General features: G+C 38.1%; 2 protein-coding genes across 11 annotated transcripts in view; one reads left to right on the top strand and one right to left on the bottom strand.

The window, feature by feature from the left end:
• The first annotated feature begins 1,968 nt into the window (after positions 1–1,968).
• The window catches only part of LOC102220395 (ankyrin-3-like), a 101,857-nt gene continuing 76,481 nt past the window's right edge, over positions 1,969–27,344 (top strand). For 4 of the 10 annotated variants that reach the window (XM_023340531.1, XM_023340533.1, XM_023340532.1 and 1 more), the window contains exons 1-3: positions 1,979–2,732; positions 25,403–25,504; positions 26,450–26,548. In XM_023340531.1, the coding sequence (XP_023196299.1) occupies positions 2,613–2,732; positions 25,403–25,504; positions 26,450–26,548 (321 nt within the window). In that variant the 5' untranslated portion in view covers positions 1,979–2,612. Of the gene's footprint in view, positions 2,733–25,402; positions 25,505–26,449; positions 26,549–27,344 lie in introns of all 10 variants that reach the window. The other 6 variants (XM_023340527.1, XM_023340529.1, XM_023340528.1 and 3 more) reach the window with 4 other exon arrangements.
• On the bottom strand, positions 14,142–17,267 carry LOC102220133 (microfibril-associated glycoprotein 4-like). The gene is made up of 6 exons (XM_014469138.2): positions 17,231–17,267; positions 17,107–17,149; positions 16,157–16,354; positions 15,425–15,521; positions 15,035–15,202; positions 14,142–14,951 (listed from the first exon to the last, which is right to left on the bottom strand). Exons 2-6 carry the CDS (start codon positions 17,110–17,112, stop codon positions 14,701–14,703), a joined length of 720 nt encoding a protein of 239 aa, XP_014324624.1. The 5' UTR covers positions 17,113–17,149; positions 17,231–17,267; the 3' UTR covers positions 14,142–14,700.

The raw sequence follows: 27,344 nt of genomic DNA on the forward strand, positions 1-27,344 counted from the left end.
TATCTATATAGTTCCTCTGATAACTTCTTGGCCTGGCCGAGTGTGTCCTAACAGTGAGATGTGGCACGATCAGATGCCTGAATCATCTACTCCACGCAAATGAGGATGAATCATTTGTGTCTCCCTCAGGTTGAAACAGTTCATCTTTTTAGGAAGTAACAATGTTCTTGAAGCGTGGAAGCCAGTAAGACACATTCATCCGTAACTTGATGAACTGCAGTTTCTCTGGTTGAAGCGCCGCTTGATTTGCTGACGGTTGTGGCTTGCGGCAAGCTGTTGTTAGAATAAAAGCACAAAGACATAGATTGATGCAGAAAGTCCCAGAAACGAAACCGACAGATAACGGAAGGATACATACAGAAGAAATGAGGCCGACATTTCTGCTGCTGACCCACATCAAGAGCATGTGGAGCGTCAGAACATTTTCCCTAGTGCTGTTCCTGGTTTCAGTGAACAGATATGCTAAAACATCCTGAAAAAAAAAACGATATACTTCCTCTTGAGTTGTTGTAGTAGCTTTAAGTATCTGATCCATGTTGAAAGGAATCACCTGACATTAATACCAGTTTTTAGGACAGATAGGAGGCCTTTAAAGGGCTGGTACGTCTAACTCGTAAGCTCCTTTTACAGATGGACATAATGAAGGATTAGTAGTAAATCCCAGCTGAAACCACAGCCTGACAGATGACTTATTACATAGCACTAAGTGAAGTTTGTGATTAGCCTCGGGCGACACTGTTGAACAGAAATTTCCACCCAATTTCTTTCAAGTGCATTGCAGTCATTACATCCGTTAGACACTAAAAGACAAAATGTGCAGAGAAAAAATGTTTCTAATGATTGTTAAAGTGCAGCTCGGATTACACATAGTTACAGAGGAAAAATGATTCCCTAACTGACAGCAAGCAAGTGAAACCTGTTACGTTTTTTGTTTTTTTTTTGTAAAGTTTGCATGCTATCAAAGCGTTAGCTTTCAGTTATTTTAGCTGATACATGGTAGTGTTTTTGCAAATGAGTGAAGTTCAGCTCATTCACTGAAGTCATTATTGTCTGTATGTCATCTTTTTTTAGTTTGCTCATTGCTCTTAATTGAAATGGCAATTAATATTACTACAATGATACACTTACTGTAGATCATCAATCATGTTTGAAAAGTATACAATTACATGCTAAATTATGAGAAACCCTTACTCTGTCTGCTTTATTATTCTAAACTTTTAGAGAATTGCCTGTCTTTTATACCAGACTGCCAATTGTGTCTTTTACAAACCAAAACAGCCAATAGAAAACCTCAGAAGCTGTCAGGTTTTTCACTTTTTACAGCCCTTTTGATACCCTTGTTTTTATTTCCGTTGAGCTCAGTAAAGTGCTAAATCAATATTTTATTAATTTGATCTTTGGTTTGAAGCTCACAAAATTTACGTTAATTCCACAGTTTTGGATGTTAAGATAAAAACAACTCGGGTCATTACAGTGTAAATGGCAAAACCTTTAGCATTAGTTTATACATTTTTATTATGAAAATTACTTTTCTTTGTGTACTTTTGTTTTTTGTTTACATTTGTATAAATTTAATTATTACTGATTGAGGAGGTCGTGGTGGGGGTTTTATTCATTTGTAGCTTGGTCATGGCGTTAAAAGAGAACATGTAAGAATTCAGTGGGATCAGAAGTAAGTTTTATAACAAGACCATCATGGATGCACACACAGAGCAAGCTGTGATACGCGCGGGCCCCCGTTGTGTGCATGTCCTGTATGTTCTCTGTGAGACGTCTCATCCTCCCTTTATTCCACCCTTATCTCTTAAACATAGCCAGCTGGTACTAGGCAGAGGTATTCATCCAGTCCTCCTCCATCCTTTCTTTTCTTTCCTGCTGTCCCAGCTGCTCTCTCTACCTCTCTCTCTGCCCCTCCTTAACCCCCCCCAACACCCCCTCCCTTCTCATCCTCCTATCTCAGCCTCCCATCCACTGTCATCTCCCCGCTGTCCCGGCTAGACGTGGTGGACTGAGCGTGTGCGGCTGCGTGTACACAGAGGATGGCTTGCTGCTCAGGTGCAGGTGGCAGACACGGGGAACCAGACAAGCAGGCAACAGGATCTTTCTATTTACCCAGACAACAGGACGTTTTGTTGGAGTAGGAGCTGGAGCTTCAACCTCTCTTTGGACCTGCCACCTTGGAGCTCTTTTAGTGTTCCTGCAACTGAGCTGTTTTCATACCTTTTTCTTCTGCAAAGGGAAGACAATTTTAATTGTTTTAAAATAATTGTTTAATATTTTCAATTGCTTTCTGCACATAACGCAGTGGAGGGAGATTCCTTTCTAAAGTGGGATTTTAAAGAGGTGAAACAGGAAGGTGCCATGTTTCTGCTTCAAACTGGATCACAGTATCGGCAGTGTGAATAGCTGCAGAGGAAGAAAGAAGAGCTCTATAAAGAGGGAAATTTTAAAAGTCCCTCCCAGACAATCATCCTCCTGCACACCTGTGAGGGCTCCTCCTCTGGGAAAAGGGAGGACAAGAAACTAATTAGGAGCTAAGAACAAAAAAGGGTAAAGTCCATCTCTTCTACCCAATGCTTCCCACCTGTCTGGATTAACTGGGCTGGATCACCATGGCGCATGCCGCCTCACAGCTGAAGAAAAAGGCGGATGAGAATCTTGCTGCTGCGGAGGAGGAGAAGGAGAAAGAGAGAAAGAGGGCAAGAAAGCGATCACGTGAAGTCAAGAAAAAGGTAAAAGAGATTTGCAAAGAGAAGAATGGAGTGAAGTGATTGAGGGATCAGGGGGCATCTTTAGTCTGGTGGAGCCCAGGAGCCTCTCTTTTGTCATGATGCAGCCTCCTCTCTCAGACGCACACAATGCTACATGCACATGCATTGAGATGAGAGGGGGTAGTCCCAGTGGGAATAGTCAGGAGGGTGGATGGGTGGCTGAAAACGACAGAAGGATGGATGAGCAGAGAGCACGCACAGCAGGGGAAATAAATAACCAAACAGAAACCAAAATGAAAGGAGTTGCTCATACAGCTGAGCTATAAAACATCTGGAACTTATAGGTTTACCTTTTTTCAACATCAATTATTTATGCTAACAGGGCTGTCATCATGTCTTCCAGCTTTGATTTTTTCATCTAATGCCTGCTTTCGGGTTGACTTCAGAGAACCCCAGAGTTCCTTTTTTTGCTATGAGAACGTTTGTGATTGTAGAGGAGAACAGTACGTATCAGCAGAACGCTACAGCGCTCACGCCCTGCGGTTAGGCGTGGGCCGCTCTAGGTGCGTTTGCGTGCAAGGCCCTGTTTGTGCAAGGACAAAAGTTTAGACTTGATCTTTGACACAGAGAAACATGTTGGTCAATAGGTCTGACCTGAAATCAATAACGTCTCTGCTGCAGTGATGGTTTCATTTGGGTGCGAGCGTTTCGCCTGAGGCTGACATTAATGAAGGCTTCAGTCTTTGAATAACTTTGTTGACCTTTGGGTTTGTTTATCTAGCTACAGTTGTGTTGGGGATTAACATCCCGCATTCATGCATGCACACTGAAATTTGGGCTTGTTTGTTTTGGGTGGACCTGCCTGAGGTCGTCATTGGCTTAGCGTTACCCACCTGTTATTAGGCGTTAATGCTGTGACCTCAAACATCAAGGTTAAGATGGATGGTGCAGATGGACATGCTGTAAGGAACTATTATTTACATTTATCAGAGAGAAATAAGTAGCTTTGTTGATCCGGGTCATTACTCTTGAGTTCATAAGATGACACCATAAAACTTCATAATATAAGATGTGATTCATCTTTTATCATTATCTTGACTTCTCAAGATAATGATACTGTTATCACAGTATTTTTCTCTTGGTCTAACACAATATGATTTGAACCCTAACTATGCCTACAAACTCAAAATCTAATTTTTTTAGGTCAGCACCATATCATAAAAACTGTTTGAGATCTTTGTTTCTTAATGTAACAACAAAGTCAAACTTGAAAACTTGAGATGCTGATTTTTTATACCAAAATATAATTAGGATCTTTGTATCTGTATATGACAAAAAATATTGAAATATTGAAATATTGAAAGATGGCAGTTTTTCTTGAAAATAAAATAATAAGACAAATATTACAGCGGAATAAGTTAGATATCTTTGTATCCAAGTATAACATTACATTTTGAAAGCTCAAAACCTTGACCTCTCAAGATAAGAAGACAGTTAAACCTATTTTCATAACAAAATCCAATTGAGATTGTTGTTTCTTGGTTTATTGTAGTAAGTGTAAAAATATTTAGGAGTGGCAGATTAGCTTATTTTTATTTTTTCGCTATATCAAATGGGAAAAAAAAATATATTAAAAAAAACAATTTATAATACTGTTCTAATAAAATCTTAATTACATTATTAACCACATAATCAAAAATAAGAATTTCCTTTACAATAACATCTGCCTCTGTCTTGATGTTTTAGTTATGTTTTGCGACTTCAGTAGCATTTTTCCACTTCCGTTTGTTCTTCAGCCATATGGGTTGAGCACCTGCAGGGTGGCATGCAGATTTTGCTGTTCAGGCACAAACAAGTCATCATAGGCTTCCAGTTTGATGATCTAGTTTAAATTGTGGCAATGCTGATAAAGGGTCCATGCAAAAGGAGCTCACAGACCGCTAAAGCAAAGCGAAGACTGAATGCAGTTCTCTCTTGTGAGAAACATTAATCAGTGTCACCGGAGTAGCTGGTGATCCATACAGATCTTCCAGGAAAAAACCAGGCTGCATCAGTTAAGAATTCAAGCAAAAATATCAAGGTGTTATGTACAAGCAGTGCCTTTCTGTCAGACTTATTATTACAAAAACAACCTAACAAGGCAAATGAAAAACATAAAAACAGTCAAATAAGTGAATCATGGTGACCAGAAGCACGAGGCACTGCAGTGAAAATGACATTCCTTTCACGTTGACTCTGACTCAACCAGATGGAAAGTAAATAACATTAGCAACCATTTCTCTGGTTGTTGTAACTATCTCAATCTCAATACCGATACAGATTTTTAACCAAAACATGTATGTTTTTAATTGGAGCAGGAATGTTGTACAGCATAAAAGGGGCGAGAGCATGTGCATGCACAGAAAATGAGCCAGTACAGAAATAAATAGCAACCAGACAGCATAAGAAACATCACTAGAAATCAAAGTGCATTGTTTGACCTTGATTTCTGCCTCTTTACATTCAAGGCAACAGGTAAGGCATATGTTGTTGCTATAGTAGAAGAAAAAAAAGCTGAGGTGACATCAGCAGTTTAACCGTGCTTGTAGCGTAACATTGTAGAGAGCATATCGTCTATCCCTGGCTCATTCAAGGTAAATCTATATCGCTGTCTGCCCAGGGCCAGTTCTTGGCACCAGAGAGCAAAAAATATCCTCCCTCTCCTCGGATCACATCTCCTCAATTATGTGTCTTTTCTTTGCCTCACCTGACTTGGTTTCACCCATCCCATCCGGTCTAGCTTTTTTTTTTTTTCCTTTGGAGAAGAAAATATCTCTTGACCAGGCAGATATGTTACAGTTCTGTTTTTGAGAAAAATTTCAGATAGATTGTGCTTGATCATTGAGTAGGCATACAATAGTATTCAAAACCCTTACTGTGTTCTGGCTTCCAGTTATGACATGGTAAAATTCAGCTTGGCATTGTTAAAAGCTCAGAGGAGCTTTTTAGAAAAGCTATCATTTCTCACATTTCAAACATACTGTATCTTGACAGCAGTTGTTATTAAGAGCAAATTGTTTACTGTCTTGTGTCATATGTCAATGTCAGTGTCAACTATATTTATATAGCACTTTAAAAACAGGTGTAAAACTACACCAAAGTGCTGTACAAGAACGACAATAACACAAATTAATAAAAAGAGAGTATTAAAACAATACTTCAAATAAATGCCAAAGAATAAAAATGAGTTTTGAGAAGCAATTTCAAATGATCGCAAATGAGGCTGTGGGCAGATCTAATTTGGAAAGGTAAATTGTTCCATAGTAGAATAGGAGCAACAACAGAAAAAGCCCGATCTCTGTTCGTCTTAAGTCAGGTCCGAGGAACTGTCACTAATAGCTGATTATTTGATCGTAGGGTTCTGGACACAGACTGAAATTTTAAAAGGTCCCAAAGATGAGGGGGAGCTGACCCATTTAAAACTTTATAAGTTAATAAGAGAATCTTAAAATATTTTCGATAAAAGACGGGCAGCCAGTGTAAAGAGGCCACTATGGGCCTTATATGGTCATGCTTTCTGGTTCCTGTAAGAAGCCGTGCTGCTGCGTTCTGGATAATTTGAAGTCGGTGCATCTGCGATTTATCCATGCCTCTATATAATGGATTGCAATAATCCAAACGAGATGTATTGAAGGCATGGATAAGTCCTTCAAAGTCCTTAAAACAAAAATGAGATTTAACTTAAATAAGTATTGGCAGAATAAAGGGTGGTCAGTATTTTAGGTAAAATGACAATGTTGTTACACTAGCCTAACTGTTTTTTCTTGATAAATTGATCCTTATTTAGCTAACAGCATATTCTCAGTGACCTCACGATATCTGTTCAAAAATCAATACTCATTTTACAGCTTTAATTATGCAGCCAGAGTGTAGAAATAATTGGATTAGCTTACTGTGGCTTTGTAATGTTTATTTTATTTTATTTTTTTAATCACAAGAAATCGTTCATATCTACCTGTAATTTTCTTTGTGAAGTTTGTTCAGCAATCAGTGTTGCTACAGGAAGCTGTAAAGCATGTATTAGGAGCCCCATTAAGAACTTGATACATGAGCAGCAGGCATTACAGCTAGTAGCTGCATCTTCACACGAACTGACTGTTGAACTTGAAGCTGGTCGATGCTTTTAAGGATGCATGGCATCATAAACAAAGATTTATCTTGCAGCGTCACAGTGATTCACATTTTTCACGTTGTGGTGTTGGTGTTAACATGTAACTGTCTTATTAGTTTTATTAGAAAGCCAAAATGAGGCTGCATAGTTTTCAAGTATACCGATAATAAAATTGTTCATCTGAAATGAATTTCTTTAGTATCATGTCAACATACCCATAGTAAGCACAGTAGTGCATCTACAAACAAAACACCAAGTTTCTGAAACAGGTGAGGTTTAGTTCCTCCTGATAAAACTATTATTTTAGTCTGCTGTGATGTGAGCAGTACAGTGCCACAAAGGGAGGGAGGTTCGTCACGTCATTTGCTTTTAAATGAGAAGATGAAAATGTGATTGCTGCTTCTACCAAGGATTATTTTTGGAATAGAGTCTATTCAACCTTTGCCAGTCTGTCCCCCCCACCCTCTCTACCACCCACCCATCACTCTTTATCTGTTACTCTCCTCTCTCCTTCATGGGTGTCTGTCTTTGCCTCCCTCCCTGCAGACATGGTTGTCAGCTGGCAGAAGCCTGTATTGTTCTTCCATAGTCCTGCTCCTGGGACTTGGGGGCTGGAGCACAGTGCACACATTTAAAGAGGTCCCTAGTGACCAGACGTTGTATATTAATCCCTTGACACTTATTTAAGCCAAGCCCTGTATTTGAAGCCTCCTCATTCCACCTGCTTTACAGCCAGCTCGCCCTTCCTCCTGCCGTTTTGTGCTCTTTATGCATGTTGTTTGCAATTTCAGTCACCTTAATGCAACAATGATCGACCAGACAATTTGATGCTTTTGTAGCTTTATAAACACTAAGTGGTTGGACAAAAATGCGTTTTTATTTGTTAGTTACTTTTAAGAAGTGAATGAACCGTTCCTGACTTCTATCCGGTGGGACAGACAACAACACCGACTGTGTTACTGAGTGAAGTCTTAAAAGTGATAAAAACTGAAAAGTATGAGGCATGAATAGTTTCGCCATGGACTGTTGTATAACTGGGATTCACAGAGTATGAAGTATGTGAAGGAACTCAATAACATAAGCAGGCAAAAATTTTCCATAGAGCAGAGAAAAGCTGTTGTGTAATATATTTGTAATGTAATTCAAAAGTCTTATATTAAATAGATTAATATACACAAAGGGATGTAATTTAAGTATTTTTCAAGAAGCAGTGGACCACAAAAGGTAATTGGTGAAAAAGTTGGTTGTTTACACTGATAAATCCATGCATATTTATGAAAAGTTAAATGGAAGAAAAATATTTAGTTGAAAAGGGTTCACAAAAAAAATAAAAGGAACCACAGCTGTGGTTATCTCTTTTTAAAAAAATTGTTTTTTGTAATGTTCTTACTTTGAGCAAAAGCTAATATTGTTGTTTATTAGCTATAAGCCATAATGATCTGATTATAATCAGTAATTCTGGAAATACATTGCTATCTGTGTAATTCATTACAATTATTTATTGAATACTGAAATAAGCAACATCTTTTGTCAATTTGTCTGAATGGAATTGTGTATTTTATTTGATGCAAAGTTATTTGTACAAAGATACTAGGACAAAAAATCAGTTAAAAAAGAAAAGCTCAAGATAGTCTCTACTATCTTGAGGTTATGGTGCTACCAACATCTTCACAGACCATTTTGCACCAAAATATAATGTGTTGTTTCTGTTTCAAGTTCATAGAAATTCACATTGTTAGTTGGTTTTGCTTAGTTACAGTAAAACAAACTGCACAGAATACATGGGTAGACTTTTGCTCCTCATTTGCAGCCAAGCAATCCAACCTTGTTGAGAAGAGAGCATTATGAATTATAGAAAGACTCCAAGGGCAGAGGATGAAGGCAGCTTGAATGTATCTGTAGATCTGAAGGAATAAGGCAATGTCATATGATAGAGGAGGACTGAGCTTTGTCTATAGAGTCAAAGTGAGGTCATGTGAAAAAAGGTATCCATGACGGAACAATGGCATGCTTGTGGCACCAGGATACAGTGTTTATTGTAACGTGGTTACAGATGGGGGGCTGCTGGGCTGGAGAAGTGGTGCAGAGCCTGCCAAGTGCTGTGATTGGTGGACAGGGAGGACGAGGAGGGGTTAACTGTGATGCGGGGGAAGCGGTAATGCATCCTCAACACACTGCAAGAATGAGATAGGCAGAAAAAAAATCAAATTAAAAGAAAGCAAAGGCATGCTGGTGGGGAAAAGAGATCAGGGAGGAAGGAGTGCTGAGTAGTGGCAGAAAAAATAGAGAAGGCAAAGAGATAGAGAGAATGATGGTGAGGTGGAGGATGTTAGTTGGATCTTTTATCCTCCCTTCCTCCACCTCCCTGCAGCCTCGTTCTCCTATTTTCTCCTCTGCAGTGGAAGATCGACACTTAGAACTGGGACACTTCATTCATTTATGAAGCACACATGCACTGGCATCTCAACAGGCTTAACCTTTTCACGTCACTCCTTTATTCCTGTTTTGTTTTTGAAAGCACTTATTGATGTAAGGGGCTTGTCAATTTCACCCATTTGCAACTTGTGCTTTTGGTATATTTGTGTCTTTTTCAGGATTTTTATTTTTATTTTTTATCAATTGTGCTTCAATTGATACCAGGCTTTATATGTTTATATGCTGCCCGCTTTGACATCTGCTCACTTCTCTCTTTGTACTGTTTTATTCGGGGGCTCATTCAGTGATATGTCTCTATTGATACAATCAGATACAAAGATCAGAACTACATATGAAAGAAATTGATAATAAAAAATTATTGTTAAATATTTTATAACAAATTAAGTTGTATAAGTGATTTGAACATTACTTTGATTATGCATCTCCTGTGTTCATAAGATTTTATTACTAAGAGAAATAATCACATATACTGTCATTGAAGGTCTATACTAGCTTTAATAATTTTTCCTTTATGCTTTCATATCCTCACAATAATCATATTCATGTCCAAAACTGCAAAAAATGTGAAAAAGCTAAAAGAACGACACACAACTTCTGACATTACATTTAACACCAAACTCCGACCTTATGTGGAGGAAGAAGACATCTGAATAACTTGTCTGAGAGCAGGAGCTTGGAGACCTAACAAACCAGCATTATTGCAAAGAATTTAAAAGCTTCTGTATTTTCACCACATTACTGACTGGTTGTGCACTTGTGTCAAAAAGCACTACAATTTTGGCACGATATTGGTAGATGCCATACATTCTGCTTTGCTTTCAAGACGATCAGTGCTTTGATTTTTGCAAAAAACCGTGTCAGCAGAAAATGCCAAGTTAGCCAGCCAGATAGTTGTGTGCATGCTGCGATCGCTTCCACAAAATCAGTCAGTGTTGTTTTCGGTGAAAACCTGCGTTATTTTGGTAAGCAGTGCAGCGGTAAAACACAACAGCAATATGTGGAAGCAGCTGAAAGTATCATGGTGTTTGTGCTGAAAATCCGGTTCTGTTGCCCTGTTGAAGTTTTGACTTTTAGTGTGCACTTGAACATTTCAGAGGCAGGTTTTAAGAAGATGGAATGAGAGCTAGCTTCTTTAGAGCTCCATTGTTTTCAACTGGAGAAATCTGGACTGCTACCTCCCGATAACAAATCAGTTTCTGCCTTGAGTTTAAGTATCTTGGAGTCTTGTTCATCAGCGACAGTAGGACAGAACGCGATATGGACAGGGGCCTTGATTGAAGTTACACAGTTTCTGTCCATTGTAGTAAAGAGAGAGCTGAACCAAAAAGCAACACTCTCTATATATTTGTCAGTCAGTATTCCATTTCTCACATCAAGAGACATGGTTGTTGATCAAAAAGATGAGATCCAGGATTAGCTCAAGATTAAACTACTGCTCTTCTGAATCAAAAGCAGATCCAGATCATGCCAGAGGTAGCATGCTGTCCCTCGAGTTTGGAAACATCTTTGGATCATGTTGCTGAGAAGAATGATGTTTGGGTTTGCCTCAAAGTCTTATAAAACTGCTGGAATAGTGTTGACAATTTTGGAAAACCTGCTGCAGTTAGTCAGAGTTAGAGCAGATTCTGTAGCTTTAACAGTTTTGTAATCTAGTATCACTGTCAGGATGGGTTCATCTGATGTTTTGGGGGTGTGCATGTTCTCTGTAGGCGGGTTTGTTGGTGTGTGGTTGCAGTGAGTCACGACACAGACAGGAACTGAGTGTGTGTGAGAAAACTTTTACATATGTGTGTCGCTCTCTGCTTTTCTGAGGGATGTTGACAAGTCAAAAGTGAGGTGCTAGAGAGTTGAGACAGTCAGACAGTGTCCACTCAGGTGTAATTTAATGAAATGCATCAGAATTTTGATTTCAAACACAGGCTGGAAAAATCTGCAGTTTGATTTCCGGCCATCCATCCGTCTGTTTACAAAAGGCAGCTCTTAGTGTTTTTTCAAAGAACCAAATGTAAAAGGCTGAAATGAGAGTAGAAGTCAGATTTACATGTTTAACAATCTGATTTATGTGCTCTGTAATATAATAACAAGAAATTATGATGCAGTAATGAGGTAGACTAGTTTCAGTCAAATTGCAGCCTGGAACACACCCAGCTGCAAAACTGCTGAAGGAAAAGTAGGACCTGCTAGAAATCCAGCTGATACTTCAAGACAAGTATTGGTTCTGCTGTGAGTCAGAAAATCAATCTGAAATCAGTGAGGGTCTTTATTAAACAGCAAACAATCTTACTTTAGAGAAAATGACTATACATTTGCTCTGAAGGTTTCTTGCATTGTTCTTCTGGTGATATTTCATTCTTTTTATATTTTAAATGCATTATATATATTTTTTTAAACATGTGGTACAACATTTCAAGACTTCTTCCTGTGATCAGCTGAAAACAACTGCAACAGCGTCTTTCATTTTCTTTTTGTTTTGAGCAAACACAAGAGAGTGGATCAAAATAAAATCTGAAGGCGTATTATAAAAGCCCTAAGCTGTGCTAAGTCCTCCTTGCTGACATCATACATTATGAAGTATTCATACGAAGCATGTATGTTGTCAGTAGTAAAGTAAAGTAAAGTAGTAGCAAAGTCAGACATGGTGTTTATTTAATTACCTTTTCATGTAAAAAAAAGTTGCTGTTTTAAGTCCCATTTTTTTACTTTAAAGTGTTTTATTTTTTGTTGGACAATTTGATTTATCTAATAATCCATTTGCACTAACGTTTGCACATAATGTTTTATGTTCCAGTGAAAGTTATTGAAATGAGATCCACCTCTCAATGTTAGTGTCTACGTATGCCAGAGTCAGAGAGTCAGCAGAGTGTGGAAGTAGTGATGCTGATGTTGTACAAATTCCTAAACTGCTCTATTGATCCTTAGGACATCTCCTTAATTAACCTGGACACTGTGAGCTATAAGGGCCACTGCTCATGCAGGACTATCCTGTTTTAAGAAGTTAGTAGTTACAGCAATTTATTTAAAAATATGTCAACAGATCCCTGGAGATAGTGGCAGACAGAAACAAGGAAATGTAAATGGGTAAAGGTAATGATATATTTATGTAGCTGTATGCAAGGTTGTTTAGGCCTCTATTCATTCTTGTTTTTGCAAATCATATCACATCATCTTACACAGGCCATCATACTATCTTACACATACAATCCTTGTCACTTTGACACAAGATGTGAAGGACTATGGAATGGTATTATTCCTAGCAGTGCTCCCATATTAAGATAATTTCTAGTATTGTTTTACATGTTAGCAAATGTATCGACTCCCCCTTTTTAAAAAATATGTCATGGTCCAGTTAGAGTCTACACCTGTATTGCCCTGAGCATTTACATGGATGTGTTTTTATGCACCTAAAGACTACTTCGCTGTAAGATATTTGTATTTGTCTTAATGTATGAAGCTAAGAGTGCAGCACGTATGTGAGTGATGTTTTTGTGCTGATTTTGTCTCAGAATATTTGCTTCATGATGCTGTGTTGATTTTTTCTTCTTGTGAGACACATAACACGTTTAAAAAGTCATAAAGTCTATGATTCAGCCACATTATAGAGGCTTTGTGGCAGTTGAAGTACTCCTGTTTTACTGGCTATGTTAGCAGGATAATGAGTGTTTGATCCTTATTGTCATATGGCGGTGAATGTGAGCCACTGGTGCTTTCCAGCACTTCTTCACATGTCGGCCATCTGTTAGTCCTCCTGAACTCAGATCAATATCATCTTAAAAATCCAATAGCATCCATGCTATCTGCATAATGAGGGGAAGTAGTTGATGAAGAAGATCTTAAAGAGGGACTTTTTGTCTGCATGCATGAGCAATGTATTTGTATGGCTCCACACAGTCAGTGCTTATCCCTGTTGACATCCTGCGTGCCGTGCTTTGCTTTGGTTGAAGGCTGGTGTTAATTTATTCATGAGCATTTCCCCGTCTCTGTCTGAGATGTCAAACGGGGGGGAGCAGCCCCACAGAAGATGGTGCGCCCCCTTTTTTCCAACACCTTTCTGTGTTTGCAGAGGTGAAGTTTTGGTAAAGTCAGTTGCTCCTTCCTGATTCACAGTCTGTATACGCACTCATACAGATGTGTACCCCCAGCCTCGCACCAGCTCCGTATCTGCAGCCAGCAGCAGGAGTAGCAAAGCAACGTCATCTGCTGTCGACCAGTGAGAAAAGAGCAATGCACATTAGCCAGCCAACAGTAATGAAACCCAATGATGCACAGGACTTCCTTATGTTCAGCGCATGTATCTTAAATTTGGGATTTAAATTGCTTTAAAAATGTGCTGAGTGATCTGTGAGTCAGCACTGCAAAACAAAACAAAAAAACTCTACAGATCACAAATCTGGCTCATTACAGGGTATGTGAAAGGAGTGACAGAAAGCAGGGGCTATGAGGCGTTTGTGCCTTCTGTTTTGATCCTCCTCCATCTGTAATTTTAGTGCTGTGAGAACACAGAGACTGCAGTGGCCCAGCAGCCAATCAGAAAGCAGCTCTCAGCAGCAAATCAGATGCAGCATAACATACACATATACAGAAACCCCAAACACAAACCTGGGTTTTATCAGCGTCTTTTGTTTGGGTGTGAGTGTATACAAATGCATCACAGAACTTCAAACCTGCACACATCCTAATATTGCTTACAAAATAAATTAATAAAGTAGAAATACAGTTTATTTAGATTTTCTAATTTCATCTTCTCACAATGAAAGGAAACTTGAAGTATAGATATTCTTTAGGTTACCTTACCACTGCCTAAACACAAGTGCCTGTCTGCTGCTGCAGTTCTTGCAGTACTACTGCCTGACCACCAGGGACTGGCAGAGGACTTGAATTTTAATGAGCAGAGATTTGCTTATCTGTGTTCAAGTCAAGTGATTTATTCACAAGTGCATCGTTAAGAAGTATAATTTTCATGAAAAAAGTTCATTTCAATAATTTAATTCAGAAGGTAAAACTCATATATATACATATTTACTTTACACTACAAATTTAATGGTTTTATGTAGTGTTTTTTATTTGTATGATTGACAGAAAATCTAAAGCCCAAATTCTGTTTATTAGCAAGTTTGAAAAGTACATAAGACCAATAAGAGGATTTTTAAAAATAATATGCTATGTCTGTGTAATGAATCAACAAAATCACAGGGGAATATTGATGTTAGAAAGTTGTCCAGTCATTGACAGATTACCACAAATCCCTCTTGGGATTAATACATAACTTTCAAATTAAAAACATTAAAATTCAAAAACTTCTCCATCTGTTGTTTGAACATTGAAGACAATTGGAGTTGTGTGTTCTCTGTAACAAGGAATTGTGCTAATGCGTTAGGCCATATTCATGATGTCTTTCTCCTGGTTTTACCCATCAACTGGTCTGATTTTCATTATCATGGTTTTTAGAGAGTTGTCGAGCCCTTTGAAAGTCATCCATTGCACACCAACTGCATGGGGTGAAGGACCCCAGGTGTAGATACCGTTTGGGTTGGCATTGAAACAGTTCCCATACCAGAATCCACCATATGTGAGCCTGGCACAGTTTGAGACATGCTCGTCTTGATCTTTGTCAGTGGTCGTAAATTTCTTTCCGCTGTGATAGCTTAGAGAGTCTCCTATTGGAAGAAAATCATATTTATTAAAAAAAAAATGTTTACAGTCATTCTAAAAGGTATTGATTAAGAACAAGATGTCATACCTGCTGCCCCCTTTATGAAATTGCCCAGGTTCAGCTTGTATCCCTCAGACTCTGGACCAACAGAGAAGGCAGAATAATGAGCAAACACCTTCTGACCATCAAAGTCCTCCATGTCCACCCTCAGCTCATAGTTTCTGTCTTGAGTCAGCAGGTGCATTACTTCCAGGCCTAAAAAAAAAACAGCAAACAAAATTAAACTTTCATTGTTTAAGTGGACTGCCGGGTTCCTGTGTAGTCTGGGTAAGTCTGGAAAGGAAGGAGTCTATTACGTATATTTTTGTTCTAAATAAGCACAGAAAAAAGAAAACAGAGCAACAGCAGATATGTTTATTAAAGTTCTTAACATGGTGTGAGTTTCTTCTTTTTTTTGCATGATTAGTTTTGTCATACCCAACCAGTACTCTCCAGCAGCATTCCCAAATCCAGATTTGTAATGATCCCACTTCATGAAGAAGTTGACTGTGCCATCCTGTCTTCTCTGAATCACCTGATTTTAAACAAAAAAACACAAATCATCATGCCCCTACTGTAATCCTTTCTTAAAATGGCTGAAATAAGCAGATACACATGATTAGAACACAACATGTTAAGAAATTTGCCTTGTTAAAACCCCAGAAACTTAGGCTGTTGCTGTGTAGGTTAGAGTTGAAGCGAGGGTGAGCAGCATCATGCTAAAACTGAAACAGCTGCCTGAGAGCTTCAGAAAGAAGATGATAGCAGTTCATGAGTCCATTAAATGTGGTCTCAAATGAATCTGAAACCAGTGTGAAAAAAAAATCTACAGTGAAAGACATTAAGAAAAAATGCCGGAATGCCGAAATCTGGCTATCCAACCAATTTCACCCTGAGGGCAGGCTGCAAGGTGCTGAAATTTGTCTAGAAAAACCCTATCCCATTTACTTATCTGACAAATTTGCATTATCGTAGGCTTTAACATCTAATGGTTTTGGTTGGCTTTACAATTCTAATTAAACCATAAACCGGCTCAGCTTTAAAGTTATGATAAAGTTGGAGCTCAGCAGGGGGATAAAAGTCCAGACATAAACAGATGGGTGTCCTCGGGAAACAAAAAAAACAAGTTACTTGTTTGTTTTGTAGTGAACTTTGCTCACTCATCCTCACCGTCCATTTTTCTGCAGAGCCAACAAGGTCATCTTTGCCCATATCACAGTAAACTAGCACAGGAGAGGTGGGGCCTGCTGGGTAGATGGTGTAAACTCCATCCAGACCCGAGCCAGACCTGTAGATGTCGCTGCAGTCTCTGGGCCGAGGCGACTGATACGCAGCTGCTGGCAACAGCAATGCCAACACAACTCTGAGCTGCAGATTAGAGATAAAATGCATAAATTAATTTTTTGGTTACTCTGAGGAAACAATAACATGAAGAAAACAGGATTTAAAAGGAAACGCAACAGACAGCTGATAATACAGAAGAAATTCAGAAAATGTTATAAGGAAAAACAGACAGGTCTATTCTTAGGGGGAAAAAAGGCATTTTGATGCTGTGAATGTATTTCTCCATCCATCCATTTTCTGTTCACCCTTGTCCCTAATGGGGTCGGGAGGGTTGCTGGTGCCTATCTCCTGCTACGGGTGTACCCCGCAAGAGGCGGGGTACACCCTGGACAGGTCGCCAGTCTGTCGCAGGGCAACATACAGGACACACAACCATTCACACACACACTCACACCGAGGGAGAATTTAGAGAGACCAATTAACCTGACAGTCATAGTTTTGGACTGTGGGAGGAAGCCGGAGTACCCGGAGAGAATCCACGCATGCACAGGGAGAACATGCAAACTTCATGCAGAAAGACCCCGGGCCGGGAATTGAACCCAGGAACTTCTTGCTGCACGGCAACAGTGCTACCAACTGCACCACTGTGCAGCCCTGAATGTATTTCCTGAAAACAAATTTTAAACTGCAGTGTTTTGCTTTACATTATTAGATGTGTTGACTTAAAGTACAGAAATAGGCCAAGCTAGTAAGGCTGAAGAATATGTTCAAAATAAGAGAAAGTCTTTGTGGTTTCAATGGCACTGAAAGTCAATTTTCTTTATTGCAACTCTCACCATCATTGTGATATCAGCTCCTTTTATTTGGAAACACGACTGGCTGAAAAGATAGCACATGCATGTTTAATGATTTCTGAATTCAATTTAAAGTTCCATTTAAACTGATCATTCATGTACTTACCCTATTTTGGAGAGTAGTCACACTACAATCAGTTTACTGGATGAACACATTCTTTTATATTACTGCAGCTCTGCTGGTTGCAACACTCGGTATTTTCCCCGGTTTTCCCCTGAAGTCATACTGTTTATTTTCTCACTGATTCGGAAATATTGGTGTGTCACATGTGCAAATGCTATAACTGTGCTGCCTAAATCGCTTCCTGATTAGTTTAACGGAAGTAACGCAAAATCGTTGAGATTGGAAGGCTTCCTTGTCCTCACTTTAATTTTACCTCATTAAGCAGGTTGGCTGGGGCAACTCCAAAACATTAATGTTACTTCTAGACATAAGAAATATGACAGTAATTCTCATATAATGATTCATGTGCCTAATTTTCTCCATCCAACAGGAAATTTCATGTAGTGCAGAGGAAGGTTATTGGTCAGTTAAAAGGTGTTTTGCCTTTCTGGGGCTCTTTCATGATGAGGATTGTGGGTCAAACGTTGGTCAGCTACTCTGGGTGGTTTTTATTATTTTTGAAGCTGGTTCATCTTTGCTTCCAGGTGTTTTTGGAGTGCATTTAGACTTGAGAATCAGTATGTCTCCTTAGTGAGACGTAGGTCTGGACAAATCTGGACAAATCTATCTAAAGCAGAACGTCATGTCTATATTTCACTGCTTTGATAATGCTTCCAGAGAGGGAGACGCTTCTCCACACAACACAGCTTCTACTAACAGCTGTTTTTGCTGGATACAAATATGTGGCACCAATTTAAAACAACAATAAACAAGCTTTCCAGTGCTATGAGTTGTACCGGCTAGAAGCATTTTTACAAGAAAATAAAAAAATCCAGCTAAGCACAAATATCTTACTTTTTGTGCAGTGTGCAAATATGGGCAGGTCAGATGTTGAATTCAAGAGTTCTCTGTTAGATGTTCAAGTCGTTGTATATTGTTTTATAACCTAACCTTTTCCACAAGGTTTTTTTATGATCTGTCTGCTGTGTTTTGTGGTTTTCATGATGCTCTTTGTTGATTTCAGATAATATATAAGTCAATATTATTTTTTTACAAGGCAACTTTCTCAGACAGCAGTCACACAGTGCTTAGTAAAAAATAAAAAAATAAAAACCTGTAAAAGCAATAAAAGCACATATAAATGTGTTTTTATTGCCTTTACTATATAAAAAACTGACTTCCACTTCAGCTATTTTTTGAGAATTTTATTTATGAAAATTTGGAGTTTTATTTTTCTTCCACTTGACAATTATGAACTACTTTGTTTCTTATGAAATCCCAAGTAATTCAAAGGTTTGCTAGAATGAAATTAATGTTAAAGTAAAGGCTCAGAATTGAATAAACTCAACAGGATATTTTCAACCTCTCCCAGCTGGTGGTATAGTTTAGTCACATACAGAGCAGCATGTTGTCCTCAGAGCTCTTGTTGCTCCAGTAAGAGCTTGTTCCAGATTGACGTTGAAGCTTTTCTTCCTTGTTCTGGACTTTCTCACTCATAGCCAGGTATTTTTAGCTTTGACAAAATACCCCTATCTCCCTCTCTTCCTCTCTCTCACTCCCTCTCTCTCTGTGAGGACCTCCCCTCTCCCTCTCTTTTCTTGCCCCCATCCCTCTCTCCCTGGCTTCCAGGCCAGGGCTAGCTACCACAGTCATTGAGTGCTCAGGTTTCACACTTTAAGCTGCAGGCTGACAAACATGGCAGTGGAGGAAGCAGCAGAATACTTGGCAGAAGTAAGTCCTCACTGTACTTTACTGTAACATCATTGACTGTAATCAGGCTTCATCTCTCGCAGTTTTATTCTACACACATGCTAACATGTGTGTAGAATCCATAGGGGTGGGATTCAGTGATGCTGTGGAGGCTTCTGGTTGAGCGATGGGACATTAGGATGGGACAGGTCGCAGTGATAACTTTACTGCACCACTCTGCTGCAGTGCGCGGCTGTGTGGATGTGAATGTATGTGTATGTCTCAGTGTAACCTTTCACTCTGATTATACATTTATAAATGGCTGCTGCGTTAGTGCTACAGAGTATGGACATTCAGAGTTCTGCATACTGTTTCATGTTACATGCTAATATAGATAGAGGCATTCTGACCTTGGACAGTGGAAGAAACTAGTGTGTTTGTGGGAGTAGAGGCGAAAAAGCTCAGACAGGAGAAATTAAAATAAATCAGACGACGAGGGGAATGTTGATGTTTGATTACTGTAGCATTAACTAAAAGGACAAAAGCCAGTTGTTACAGTGTGAAACAGTGACAGTGATATGCGATATGCACTATGCAGTACAAGCCTTCTTAAAGGGATAGTTCAGATTTTCTGAACTGAGATTGTGGGAATTAGTTATGAACAGTCTGTCTTATCTAACTCAGATACATTTTCATTGAGGAGTTGATTTCACATCACTAGAACACACAAAGAGGAAAACTAAACAATACCATGCATAAAGAGACTGGAAATCATGGCTTAGCTTGGACAGTCTTTGGATTAATGGATGCTGCATAGATATTTGAACATACTTCTTGTCTAGTTCTTAATTATAAAGCTTTAATAGTTTTCTCATAGGAGTAGCCCGTATTTAACTCCATCCATTTTCAAGCAACTCTGACCAGCTTCTCTATCCCTACTAAAGTAGAGGACCCTCACAGCAATTTACTGCCACCTCCTTGTTCAGGACAAGTTGCAACTTGTTGACTTGGCTCTTGCGTTTCCCTTGATCTTTGTGGTATTTTTGTTTAGTGATATTCTCTAAACGTGCTCTGAGACCTTCACAGAACAGTTGGATTCATACAGAGATTAAATTACTCAATTTATCAGACAAAAGGGATCTGAACTCATGTGATCACTCTACTTGACAGATTTTCATTTATAAATGTTTTTATAAATTATGTATAGTTCTCATTACACTTACAATTATACTCTGTGTTGTCTTTATCCATCTTATAAAATGTAGTACAATTTGCAACAAGGTATACTCCAACAGAAAATCTCCTAAGTAATGTAAAAACCCAATTTGTAACTAGTTTAATAAGCAATTGCATTGTTAGATTTTTGCTTGTTAAAAAGAAAGGTTTATTTAATTTGGTTTAATTTTTATTAAACACTTTGCAGTGGCCTGTCACATAAATTTCTATTGATTTGTTTTGAAGTTTGTTGTAACACAACAAAATGTGAAAAAAAAACATTTAATACTTTTGTGAAGCATCTATAAGAACTTGTCTTGTTTTTAAAATCTGGACTTACCTGTTACAAGTTTAGTCTCCCAATGTGACAAAAGGCTATAACTTCCTCTCTGTGTTTTTTCTTTATGTAATATTGTGCTACTCAGCTTTTTATGCATTGCTGTCTGTTATTTAGTTGTAAGTAGTGGCACCTGAAGATGGTCCCTTTGAACTTCAGCTACTTTTGACCTTTTCTTTTTTTTTTGTTGTAGTTTCTTTTTTGCTTTTTACTGTAAAGAAACACCTGTAAGCATTATACATTATGGTGTAGATGTTGTTTCCTTCTCCACATATAGTCACCATTTCTCCCCTCTATCTCAACCCAGTTTGTGACAAAACTTGTCAACATCATTAAATTGTATTATTATTTTTGTCTCTGTAATTGGCAGATTCTTTCTCCTGTGATAATCCCTGCAGTCTGGATGGTGTAATACTGTGATGGACAACACAGTGATAGTTTGACACCAACCAGTGTGTGACAGATAGAGGCACAGAGGAAATCATTCAGTTTCATCTGTTATTGGAGGAATTACATGAAGGTTCTTTTAAATAGGAGCGCACTGTTGGGACCAATTCCATTGTTCACTTGATGACTGACATGAATATGTAAACTGGTACATTTATGCTTACCATTGTTATTTAAACACTAGCTTTGTTATTCACATTGAGTATTTTTTTAAATGCTAAAAAACTTTAATTTCTGCAGATGCATCAATCCATCACATTACTTGCCCTTAAGTCTGAGTGAAGTTGTGTTTCCAAAACTTTGAGTTTGAGTCTGTTTTCACATATACTTCTCACAGACATGGTTGCCAGGATAATTTGGTCTTTTTTCTAGTTCATTGGAACCTTTTCTTTTTCCACGGTGGAATGATTAAAACCTATTAAGTGGTTTTCAGAAACAAGAACTAAGCATTTCAGTTTTGAGTTATTTGGAATTTTATTCTAATCCACAAAAAGCTTTAAATTATACATACAGGTTGAAATAAATACTTTTTCCTCACTCATTTTTTTGTTCAATGACCTTCAGCAGCTATGAAAGATACCTCACACTTTTTCTAGCCACCTAACAAACTTTTGGCATATTTCCAGGTGGCTATTTGACCACTTTTCTTTGCTGAATTGTTAGAATTCAAATAAACTGATTGGTTTTCTGGCACTTATGTGACTTTTAATCATAATCCGCAAAATCTTAATAGGCTTGAGGTAAGAGCTATTCCGGAAACAAAAGGTAGCTGGCTTTCTTGATTCTTGATGTTTAGGTTTATTACCTTCGATTTTCAACCATCACATGTACCACAATAACCAAGATTTAAGTCTGCAATGAACAGTAAGATAAAGAAAATCCATATTAACAGCAACATGGACTGAGCTATAGCAGACAAAGAAAAAAAAACCCTTGTTCCAAAACCCACAGACACAATTCAAATACCCTCTAGTGAAAAGTGTTGTGTGGTTGACAAGATAAATTTTGAGCCATTTGTACACAGGAATCAAGCAACGGCTTTCAAACCTAAGAAAACTGCCAATTGTCAAGCCTGATAGTGGCAGTAGCATGCTGTGGAGTTGTTTTGGTGCCAGTGAGTGTGGCATTGAAGAATGAACTTCACCTGCATGTTCATTAATTTGACCTTAAATCAACAGCTTGATGGTCCTACTCCTTGACGTTTGTCCAGGACAATGGCCCTAAACATTAAAACTGGTTTTCCAGTGGCTACAGCTGACATTGAGCATCAGGAGTAACCCAGATCTGAGACATCTTCAAGTGTAGTAATTATGCATAAAAGTGGGGTCCCTGAGAGGTAACCAACTAAATTAAGTAAATTATATCGGTTATGTCAAAAATAGCGGTTAAACAATCATTCAAAATTATGCCAGGAGCATGTTGATAGATACAAAAACTGTGTGGTTTCTCTGCGATCCAAGGAAATACATTTGTGTTTACCATTCAATCCAACTAGCTTTTTGACCCAAAATTTAAGTTAAGATTTATAATTAATATGCAGCTGTTTACATCAATCAGGTGTCAAACTGAGCAAGTAATGTACTTGTTGTTTTCAGAAACTTGGCACAAAGATTAGTTTAGTTGTTTTTTTTAACAAAGCAGGACAAATCGACTTTTGAGTTACAATCTTCAGCCTACACAGCCTCATGTTTACTTTTACACAAAATAAAAAATGTATGTCAGTCTAGTTTAATCAACAACGATAAATGCATGGCTTTCCCAATGGCTGGAGTAGTTTTTATGAGGGTGGATGTGTGAGCTGGGCCTCTGATTATACTCTATACTCTATATGCTGCCAAGTCACATCTCATTTGAAAAGGTTTGGCAATCTGCCTCGCAACCTCTGTCAGGGTTTCAGGAATCTAAGAATCACACCATCCCGAGATATTCTGCTTTCATACAACAGTGACAGAAAGAGCTGTCTGTAAACCTGGTGAATCTGTTAAAGCAGAGACATGCTTTAACAGATTCACACATGTTGTCATATATCACATATCAGAAGCAGTGTTTGTATAGTCTTATTTTAGCCAAAATAAGAGCTGATTTGTTTTTATACTAAATGGTTTTTAAAAAAATGATGAATGTGTCTCCAAAAATTACTGGATGTTGAGAAAAAAGCAACAACCAAATATCAAGTTTAAGAGTGGTTGTGACTCACACTGATATTTGTCACAAAGAAAGCAAGCCAATCCTTTCACACTTTTTGCTGAAGATTTAATACATTCACTGAAAAAGTTCATCAGTTAGAGTCAGGATCTGGATGCAAAAGAGTTGCATCTGGATGGGGTTAGAGGTGTAAAAAGGGTTCACTTAACCAGGCATACTGGATGTTTAGACATACCTACACATCTAAGACACACAGACACATCTACAATGTAAGTTTGCTTGTTTAGGTGGTGACATTATGTATCTGATTGGAGTTTCAGTCAATACACTTGTGAATTATTGTTTTTTTTTTCTGATTTTCTACAATACAAAAAAAACATGACAACAGGAACATTCCTCAGGTAGTTTATCACTGCAGAAAGCTATTTTGATTCTGAATATCGATAATACAGAACTATAATTTCCAAAGAGACAAACCCTGAGCTGCAGGTTTAGGATGTGTATTAATGAGCCATTTGCTTAGAGGTTTGTACACTTGCAGTTGAGTTAGTGATTCTGATGTCATAGCCTCTGTCTGGTGAGGCCCCCCTCCCTCCTGCCTCCACACTTTGTGAATGTGCAGCGATGATGTGAGATAAGAACCATTCAGCGAGTGGGAAATGAGCTCAGCAACCAGCTTTAACCAATAATCTGCGTGCAATAACATAGATTACAGTGCAGATTGCATTGCTGTGTGTAATTCAAGACAAGTCAATAAATCACGTAAAACTAGTGTCCTCTCAGTTCTCGGTTTGTTTTGCTTGTTTGTACATTTTCAAATATGTCAAACGGATTGTGAAGCAAATTGAGTCGAAATGAATAGTGGCTTTTTTTTAACCTTACTCATTTTAGTTTTATAATTATTTTCAGATGTATTAGGAAATTATCGTTTTGTCAGCTTGATTAACAGTAAACCTTTTTTGAAGGCGTGTGCATAAGACTGATGTGACAATGTCATAAACATGACTGGACCTCTCAAGAACATGAAGGAGTCTTCATGAGTTTTTATGATGATGGTCATGAAGTTTAATTAAGTAAATAATAACACTTTTAGTGCAACATTGAATTAAAAGTGTCAACTTTGCATTTCTTAACACATATTTTGCTCCTTTTGCCCACCTCTAAAAAAAACAAAACAAAAAAAGAAACAAGCGGCAACACCATCAAATAAACTGTTTTGGGAAAGCAGAAGCAATGTTGCAAATGTTGCATTTCAAATGTTCATCTAAATACATTTCCATCTAAAAATAACTGGAGTAGTTGGCAGTTGGTGCTAAAACAAGAACTGGATAAGGGGCATGTGGAGAATGTGCACATCTGACTCCATGGGTGTGGCGGACTGAAGCTCAGCTCAGCATTGCAGTCATGAAATCAGACACACACACCCTGACTATTGATATCAACTACCTGGTTCTTAGTTTCTGTTTCTGTGCTGCATAACACAGCTGTCTTGGTTTTACCAACTCAATAATACCATAAAATTCTCACACATAGCATCACACATATATGAGTATATTTATTGCTCTGCTTATGAGAGCTGGACTCTGTGACAGAATAACTAAATTATCTCTGCTGCTCGCCTGGTGTAGAGGGTGCATCTAGAAGAGGCTAGGATTAGAAAAACGCGCTGGTAATAAAAGCACCACATTTTATTATTCAACATTTTATTTTATTTCATTTTTTTTGTCGAATGACAGTTGCCATGATTAATGTGAGTTGTCAGAACTGGCCTTAGCAGCCTTGGCCTTTCACAGACAATAAACTTTTTTACGATCATATCTGTGTCATGTGAAGAAAAGCGTGTTGTTGGTTCGAACAGAACCGTTATCCAAGACGTGGTAAATGTCTCAACCGTTTGGCTTGCATGTTGGCTGGTTATTCTTGGCTCATTGCAGTACAGTTTAATCCAACAGAGATGTTGAAAACCATGGATTCTTTCATGAATTTATTCTTCTCGCCAAAAACCTCCCACACAAACCATTGAACCTATTCTGGCTTACATGCAGCCTCTCTGAGCTCACCGCCCTGATGTTAACCTCTTTTTTTATTTGATGTTTTAACATACGAGCCTTGAGGGATTTACTGAAGGCATGTGCAAGTGCAGGGGTGATGAAGATGTTATGAGGCATCAGTGAGCCACTGTTTCCGACTTAAGTGCTCCAGAAATTGTTTAGATTGCTTTGATGTTTATTAGGTCTTAACAAGGAGTAGTTTTTTGGGGGGGTTTTTTGCCATGCATCCACTCAACGCTGATTGCCAAGACAATAAACCCTCCGCTTTCTCTGTTTCCTCTCTTTTTGCAGACGGATGTGAACGCTTGTTATCTGCGTGCAGCTCGGGCCGGAAACCTTGAGAAAGCTTTGGATTACCTGAAGAATGGAGTCGACATTAACATTTGCAATCAGGTAAGCGTATCATACTGATAACCAGGAAAGGAAAAAATAGAAAAATGTTGCAGGACAATTGAAGTCTGGAACTGCCATTCTGGTCAAGAAGGTTTTTAGGACAGCAGCCTTAATGGACCTGCGTATGTCAGTGGCGAGTACTGAATGTGTTGTACATTTAATCTTGAGTGTTTTTTATACAGTCCATTGGAAACAAAGGAAATAATGACACGGTTTTAAATATTTTATTCACTCTTAAATATTTATATATCAATTTTAATTTTTCTTTAGTTATCTCTTGTAAAGGTAATTAAAGAAATCTGTCGAAAGCATGAGAGAAAGTACGTCTCATGCCTAGTGAACTCGAGGTCGACCTCCTTGAAAGATGAAGAGGAACTTAATTTTTCATCATGACAAATAGCCAAAGCATAGAATTTAACAAAAACAAACAAAAAAATTGACTTCACCTTAAGAACTTTAAAGTTTTGGAATGACCCAGCCACAGCTCAGGCCTAAATCCAATAAGAAATTTGTCAAGTAACCTGAAGAAGGTTGTGCACGCAAGACGACCTTATAGTCTGACAGATTTTTGTACAGAAAGTGGACAAATATAGTGAAGTCAAGATTTTCTACACTGACAACTCCTCTATCCAAAACAGAACAGTCATAAAATCGAAAGGTGCTCTCACAAAGTGCTAGCCCAAAGATTTTCCCAGTTTTGTTGTCAGTTTTGCAGTTTGTGATTTTTACTTTCCCTCTAAAACATTTGATACATTTGATCACATTAACTGTGGAAAACATTCTGAAATTATTTTTTTTGCTCCTATGTTTTTCCATTATAAAAAACGGTGCAGTTCAACAGGGATGTGTAGACTCTTTTTCTGTTAGACCTGTCAAACCCTATTCTTGGTTTGAATTGCTATCTTCATTGCTGCCATCTTGTCTTCCCTCTTTTTTTCCATGCAGAATGGTTTAAATGCTCTCCATCTGGCCTCAAAGGAGGGCCATGTGGAGGTGGTGGCTGAACTCATTAAGCAGGGCGCCAACGTGGATGCAGCCACCAAGGTGGGTAACACCCAGTGGTCACATAAACACAGACAGTACATCACACAACACAACAGCAGTCTGCTGAATTTGCACTTTTCCAAAGTCACATTGCTTTAATAGATGAATCGCTGTGTGTTAGGGGGGATGATCGATTCAGATTTGTTTTAGGAATATTTACACTATTCCACTACATTATGCATTTCTTGGCTGTGAGGTAATTTTATTTATATAGCACATTTTCAGCAATAAGACAATACAAAGTGCCTTACATGATTTAAAAAGGAAATACAAACAAAATAACAAACCAAAGGAAAGAGCAAAAGAAGAAAGAGAATCTAATCATGTGGATAATCCATTCAAGTTCTAAGTTGCCAGGATAGTTTTTCTGGATTCTAAGTTTGTTCTAATCCCTGTTCTGAGTTGCTAAAGTAAAAGTGAGTAGGTATCATTTGGACTTTCTAAGTACAGTATGTCCACATTTTGTAAAAGTAATAAGTACTCCACAATTTCTAAGTAGTAATGAAAACTAAATGTTCCTGTTTTGGAAGTAGTTTTCCTAAATTCTAAGTTCGTTCAAATTCCTTTCCTGGGCAGCAAAAATAGGAGTCTCTCTGCATAACAATATAAAAAAGTAATCTAAAAAGCAAAGTAAGTAATCTTTAAGCATATTTTAAATCTGTAAAAGTAGTGAGTACTCCACAATTTCTAAGTAAAAATAAAAACTAAATGGTTGTATAAATTATGGTGCATTTAAGTGCTTCCAGGAAAGATTACTGTTTTAATGTTACCCAGGTGTAAAGGTGTAAAATTAACA

The sequence above is a fragment of the Xiphophorus maculatus genome, chromosome 10 (assembly GCF_002775205.1).
Source record: "Xiphophorus maculatus strain JP 163 A chromosome 10, X_maculatus-5.0-male, whole genome shotgun sequence".
NCBI lineage: Eukaryota > Metazoa > Chordata > Actinopteri > Cyprinodontiformes > Poeciliidae > Xiphophorus > Xiphophorus maculatus.